Here is a 7,543-nt window from a genome sequence, read left to right as displayed (position 1 = left end):
TCCAAGGTGGTGAAATCCAAGATTCAATGGGGGAGTAATGGTACAAAGAGAAAGTGTAGAGAAATAAGAGATATAGAGCAGAAAGGTGTGGTATATAATATTTGGTTGAATTCCATATATGTAGTAGAGTCATAAAAGTAGCTTTGGGTCCAACAAATCAGACCAAAAGAGTAGCACTAAAGTCAAACAGACCGCTCAAATAGAGATGAAATCGTACTTGTGGTAACTCGGTTTTTGGAATAGACCACTCAAGCAGTAAAAAGTGCGCTTGAGCGGTGATTTGATACTTGCAGGATCTGAGTCTTAAAATTTAGATCTGTCTAGGTCTACGGACCGCTCACGCGGTCAAAAGTTAACTCGAGCGAACTATGCTGACAATTCAGATGTCCAAATTTTGAAGGGGCATAACTCTCTTGTCCGAACTCTATTTTAAGTCATTCTTATGTCAAAATATAAGCCTCAGAAGTAAATTTTCTAATGGTTCTATCCTCACATTAAGATTCAAAATGTGGAGAGAGAAAAGGACAAAAAAAGTAAAGACTACTCAACAATAAATATCTGAATTTGGAGTGTTTGGTCCAATCTTGTCAATCCATCATGTTATTATCTCAATCAAGGTTCAAAACATATCGAAGGATGTCCCAATTATAATAATTAAAGGTCAAATGCAAATATGTCATTATCATGAGTTCGGAAACAATATAAGTACTAAGTAACAGGTACCGATTAGTATAAACAAGTCAGGTTTAAGACTTGAGACGCTACACGACTGCTAGGGTTTATCTTGAGAAATATGGCACTGGCTAATAACTTTTGGGTGTACCAAACGTGATTTTAACCTAGGAAGTGATTAAGAAAAAGAGTTTATGCCATATTAAGAATGGAACTCAAATTATTATACATTTTCATTGATCGTTGTACTAAAAATTTTTGTTTGGATATTAATACCATTTATGTTAGGCTCAGAGGCGATTGACACACACTTCGGCTTCCCCTAAAAAGTAACTTGGAGACTCATCATTTTTTTGGTTCGGGTGAGTGTGACATATTATATTTTCATGAAAATTTAAGCTTATGTGTGATGGAATATTTTAAATTCAATTTATTGTTTGGTATTAGCCAATGAATTGATATTTAATATGGGCTCTGACCCGAGGAGCCTAGGCCTGAGTACTCTATACTAGCTTAATGCCAAGAGTGTCCAGACCGAAGAGTCCTTGAATTGTGTTGAGCTGCATTCACTTGCATCTTACAGTGACACAAATTATGTATTTATTTTCCTTAGGGCCAAGAAAGCTACATATATAATCATTGTCCATTGTATACTACTACTTGCTTCATTTCAGTTGAGCCAATTCATTCACTGAGTATGTTTAGCTCACATTCTTTGATGGTTATCTTTTCAGGTATTCAAAGAGAAGAGGGTCCACTGCAAGAGTCTAGATTAGTGGTTGTGGAGTTGTATTTGGAAATCTTTTGTGTGTATACACTGTTAAATAATCTACGAAGTTATTGATGTGTGTGTATATATATATGACAAAATTCAGTTGAAAATTTACACAATAGTTCCGGAGTATCACATCCTCATACTCACTTATCAATTATCATTTATTATACTACTTATATTATTCAATCACCCAACATAAATAGTTAATACTCCATCTTCTCTACCAATTATACTACCATGGAGTATCACGTAATTGTAGTTTACCCTCTTGTGGTTTGGCCTCAGAGCAATTTAGCCCCATATGGTTCAAATATAGGCAGAGAACTCCCATGTGGTTTTAGACTAAAGTGTTAGATTAATTTTTTTTTGGTTAAAGATATCGGAAGGTGTGCCACACTCTCCCAAATTGAGAGTGGACAATGCAAAAGTTCTAAGTCAAAATAAAAAAATTGAATCAAATGTCAAAAACACCTTCATATTCATTTTATTCTCCAAATTAAATCTCAATCTTAACCAAACAATAATCCTAATTGTCATCTTCCATCAATAATTTAATTTAATTTAAAATGTTATTAAATGAGAAATTAGTCTAAAAATTAATATGTAGATTAAGATAATTTTATGATAATAAATTAAGGTATTTAGGTTAATTTATTATATATATCACTACAAGAAATGTCACTTTTGGCTACCAAAATATTGGTCGCCAAAAGTCACTTATTTAGTCGCCAAAATGAATTAGCGACCAAAACTTTTCGTCGCTAAGCTCGTCGCCTTTACCCTGTCGGCGATAGTATTGGCGACTAAAATCTGTTTGGTCGCCGAAAGTGTAGACATTTGGCTACTAAATTGGCTTTAGTCGGCAAAAGGTACGTTTCCCCTACTAAAATAATTGGTCGCCGATAATCAACATTTGGCTACGACTTTGATTTTAGTCGGCAAAATATATGTTTCTGCCACTAAATAATTGGTCGCGAAATTAGGCTTTTTGGCTACCAATCTGTGGTGGTCGGGGAAGGTTCACTTTTAGCTACTAAATAATTGGTCGCCGAAAGTGCACATTTGGCTACTACTTTGAGTTTAGTCGGCAAAAGGTCTGTTTCTGCCACTAAAGTATTAGTCACTAAAAGTGCTACCATAATTTAAGAATAACTATTATAGACCAAACATTTTTGTCACCAATAGAATACATATTTTTAGTGACTACGTAATTTTTGTCATTGTTACTTTTGCCCACTAAAAGTTTTGTAGCCAAAAGCCTGCTCACATTCACTTCTTCATTTTTTGCCACCAAACATTTTAGTAGTCAAATGACACCATAGTTTTTCTGTGACTAAAAAATTTAGTAGCCAATACTTTCTTTATCTCTTTCTCAATTGTTTTAGCTACTAATTATTTGGTCGCAAAAAATTAATGGGTTATGTTTTTGCTACTAAATTCTTAGTCACCAAAACATTTGATTACACATTTACCAACCAAAATATTTGGTGGCCAAATACGTTACACATTTTTTTTTTAATTAAAATATTTGGTGCACCTGTATCCATTATTAATCAGCATTCCTGTATCCATCAACGGTAAATATGTTATGAAGCATTCAACAACAATTACACACATTTCAGTTCCAACCATCCAAAAAATTAATATTGAACATCCAATTATATATATATATATATATATACATTACAAATTTCATAAGAACCAAGTCTAAGCCCACGTCAATAATTTAATTTAATTCAATACATAATACTGGAATAACCAAATTCATTGTGCACCTACAACTTTTGTACCACAACAAAAATTATATTATGTACTGCCACAAAACTATTATGTACCACATGCTATGTTAATTGCTACCAACAAAATTTTTTTTACAAACCACTATATATACGGATAGAGATATGAAAAAAATGCCCTCCCGTACTTGTCAACAAAAACATATCCACATTTGTATGTCCAAAAACATCTGCAAGAAAGAGGGAAAAAATCATTAGTTCAGTGCGTGTAATGGCACTTCTGGACGACATATATATATCGTAATAATTTCAAACATTAAAAGACAAGGACAGTGATATCGATTAACTAATGCAAGACATCCAAACATGAACCCATCATGAGTTCTTGTTTTAGCTTTTTTATCTCTAAATCTATCGAAGTAAATTTTAGTACTTAAATGTGAAAGTAAATTGTGTAGGTATTATGAAATTACCAAAATTTTGGGTGTACTTACCATTTCATCCAAAAATTATTTGTTATAAAAATGTAAGAAAACCCATCATTACAGTTTGTCTGGTATCCATAAAACTCACTATGGTTATGCTTTTGTGACCTCCATGAAGCTTCCAGTTACGTTAGTTCAGTGTTTTTCTGACCTCCACGGATGGAAATTAATATGGTCTTTTTCTTCGTAAAAGATTCTAATTTTCTCGATATACTCATTGAAATTTTGGAAACACTTTCCTTAAAGAATAAACTAATTAGTGGGTTTATAGATGTAGATATGCTTTTGTTTGTGAATGAGTAATGCCTTGGGTTCTTTAAAGGCTTATGGGGATGAGCTATATAAGATTATGCTTAACTATTCTTCCATTACACCATCTAATTTTGATACGTACCTTCAATACTTAGCTTCTTTAGTCCTAAGTTCCCTATTCTGTTGCTGAGGAATTATCCTCCCATCAGCCAAACCTTGAGGCCATGTTATGTATATGAACTATCTATTGTTCAACTGTTGCACATTTTGTAGTGGTGATAGTTAAACTTATCAAATACACAATTGCGCCTAAACCTTAGCTGAACTTTACAAATCCTTTGTTCCAATTTCCAAAGGACTAGGTCAACAGGATATATCATTCGTCACATTTAGTTCTTGTCCTACTTACGTATTTTGGACACCTACATGTCACATTTATCACCGAGAAGCTTCCTATTACGGAAAAACAGTGGCTCGGGGGCTGTTTTGCATTTTCGCCCCCCGAACCCCTTTTTTCGACAAAGCTTATGACATTTTCAACTCTAATTCCCAAAGTAGGTGTCCTATTTATGTACCGTCTGTCCGTAGATGTCACATTTATCACCGGGAAGCTTCTCGTTACCAGAAAATAAAATTTCGGGGGCTACTTTGCATTTTCACCCCCCGAACCCCTATTTTCGACTAAGTTTATGACATTTTCAACTCTAATTCCCAACGTAGGCGTGCTATTTACGTACCGTCTGTCCCTACATGTCACATTTATCACCGGGAAGCTTCCCGTTATGAGAAAATAGTGTTTTGGGGGATGCTTTGCATTTTCGCCCCCCGAACTCCTTTTTTCGACTAAGTTTATGACATTTTCAACTCTAATTCCCAACGTAGGCGTGCTATTTACGTACCGTCTGTCCCTACATGTCACATTTACACCGGGAAGCTTCCCGTTATGAGAAAACAGTGTTTTGGGGGATGCTTTGCATTTTCGCCCCCCGAACCCCTTTTTTCGACTAAGTTTATGACATTTTCAACTCTAATTCCCAAAGTAGGTGTCCTATTTATGTACCGTCAGTCCCTACATGTCACATTTATCACCGGGAAGCTTCCCGTTACCAGAAAATAAAATTTCGGGGGCTGCTTTGCATTTTCGGCCCCCGAACCCCTATTTTCGACTAAGTTTATGACATTTTCAACTCTAATTCCCAACGTAGGCGTGCTATTTACGTACCGTCTGTCCCAACGTGTCACTTTTGTCACCGGGAAGCTTCCCGTTATGAGAAAACAGTGTTTTGGGGGATGCTTTGCATTTTCGCCCCCGGAACCCCTTTTTTCGACTAAGTTTATGACATTTTCAACTCTAATTCCCAAAGTAGGTGTCCTATTTATGTACCGTCTGTCCCTACATGTCACATTTATCACCGGGAAGCTTCCCGTTACCAGAAAATAAAATTTCGGGGGCTGCTTTGCATTTTCGGCCCCCGAACCCCTATTTTCGACTAAGTTTATGACATTTTCAACTCTAATTCCCAACGTAGGCGTGCTATTTACGTACCGTCTGTCCCTACATGTCACATTTATCACCGGGAAGCTTCCCGTTATGAGAAAATAGTGTTTCGGGGGCTATTTCGCATTTTCGCCCCCCGAACCCCTTTTTTCGTCTAAGTTTATGACTTTTTCAACTCTAACTCCCAACGTATGTGTCCTATTTACGTACCGTCTGTCCCAACGTGTCACTTTTGTCACCGGGAAGGTTACCATTACTTTTAAACAGATATTCGAGTTACTATTCAAAATACCACTGTTGAAGTTTACATGTTACTCTAAACGAAGATTGAAATTCGCTATGTTTTTTTAACATGTTTCTACTATAGTTAATCTTAATCAAGTACATATTTTAAATACAAGTTCATTGTTAAGAAAACTCAATACCAAACTCTAGTAACTACACAAGAAATCATTAACCCCAAATAACTCAAAAATTGATGACATTTTCAACTCTTCAAGCGAACATATTTAAACAAAATAAGTGTGACATTAATGAAATTGTTCTTACCAAAAACCAAACGTCGGATGCCCAACTTAGATTCCCAAGAGTTGTGACAGTTTGGCGACTACGTTATTGAGATGCTCGACCTTTGTATTTGTCTCGTCCCTTGCCTTTTGTCCCTCCTCCCGCTCTTTCAACATCTCATTGGATAATTGAATGCGCTCCTCTCGTTCTTTCAACAGCTCATTGTAACATCTCTCGTGCTCCTCTCGCTCTTTCATTAACTCGTCATGATCCTTTTGCCGCTCCTCACGAAGTGCCTCCACCTCAGCTCGCATTGCCTCCATGTCCTTATCGTGTGCTCGTGTTGCAAATATGGTAGACGGTTGTGGGCCACTCCCAAATCCAAGCAAGTACCTTTTCTTCTGTCCAAGCACTTGCCTTGAAATCTCCTCTTGTGTCAATGGCGTCCCCGACTCGATGGCAGCCGCTTGTACATTGACCATCTCTTGCTGTCATTTCAAATAAATAAGACGAAAAAAACTTTGGCAACATATATGTATTATTAGGTACTAAGTACAAGAAAATATTGAATACATATATTTCGTTGTCACATACTTACATGCAGCTCACGGCATTTTGGATGGATCCAGTCATTCGTTTTCTTTGAAGTGTGGCTGTCCTCATAGAACTTTGGGAAATCCAACTCTCCATCTTTTGCTACCTGTTAACACATCAATGTATAAATCAATGACACTTTATGCACCAAACAGACAAATTTCCATGAACAGATTTTTAAACAAATTGCTGGACAGATTGGGAGACAGATTTGGAGACAGATTTTCTGCCAGATTTTCAGACAGATTTGCAGCCAGATTTGGAAATAGAGGCAGCACTATTCTAGTTCGAATTCAAAGAGATTATCATTAACAGATTTATATGAGCTATGTTACTAGACTAATGATTGGGTGTTATTCTTAAGTATGAGATGATCTTTTCCTTATGGGCCAATTGAATATGGTGTTATTCTTAAGATATTTACACTGTAGTACTTAGCACCAAAGTTTGTCTTTCTCACTAAGAATTTTCCATCCAAGTTTAATGAGAAGGGATGCATTGTGATCTTTAACTTTTCTAATACCTAGTCCCCCTTCAACTTTTGTTTTACACACATTATCCCAACACACCAAATGAACTGGGAATAATTGAGGTCACAGACAAAATGAGAGTGGTTCTGCCAGCAAGAGATAGATTTCTAGCTTTCCACCCTGAGAGTCTAGTCTTCATCTTTTCTATGATCTCATTGAACATGGTCTTGTTAACTCTTTCATGGAGAAGTAAGGATCCCAGGTATTTACCAAGATCTTACGTCAGGGGGATCCTACTTTCAAACTGCCATGGTCATAGCTTTATGTCTAGGAAGGTTAGAAGAGGCAAAAAGTTTAGATTTAGCATGGTTGACTTTCTGCCCAGACACATCACAAAATTCAATGAGAACATCCATGATAATTTCACAGTTGGGTTGATCAGCTTTGGCAAAGAGTATGAGGTCATCAGCAAAGAACAAGTGAGAAAGTGGGGGACTATTTCTAGAGGCTTTAATGCCCTTCCAAGTGCGATCTTTAACCTTGGAAGTGATCAT

General features: G+C 36.4%; 1 protein-coding gene across 1 annotated transcript; it reads right to left on the bottom strand.

Annotated features, from left to right (window-relative positions):
• Nucleotides 1–5,967: 5,967 nt before the first annotated feature.
• LOC145803470 (uncharacterized) lies at nucleotides 5,968–7,543 on the bottom strand. The gene is made up of 3 exons (XM_082896746.1): nucleotides 7,295–7,543; nucleotides 6,524–6,625; nucleotides 5,968–6,413 (listed from the first exon to the last, which is right to left on the bottom strand). Exons 1-3 carry the CDS (start codon nucleotides 7,541–7,543, stop codon nucleotides 5,994–5,996), a joined length of 771 nt encoding a protein of 256 aa, XP_082752872.1. The 3' UTR covers nucleotides 5,968–5,993.

The sequence above is a fragment of the Camellia sinensis genome, chromosome 12 (assembly GCF_055761805.1).
Source record: "Camellia sinensis isolate YWXY chromosome 12, ASM5576180v1, whole genome shotgun sequence".
In the NCBI taxonomy this organism is placed as follows: Eukaryota; Viridiplantae; Streptophyta; class Magnoliopsida; order Ericales; family Theaceae; genus Camellia; species Camellia sinensis.
Note: the sequence above shows the minus strand (reverse complement) of the source record. Positions and strands in the feature narration are given on the sequence as shown.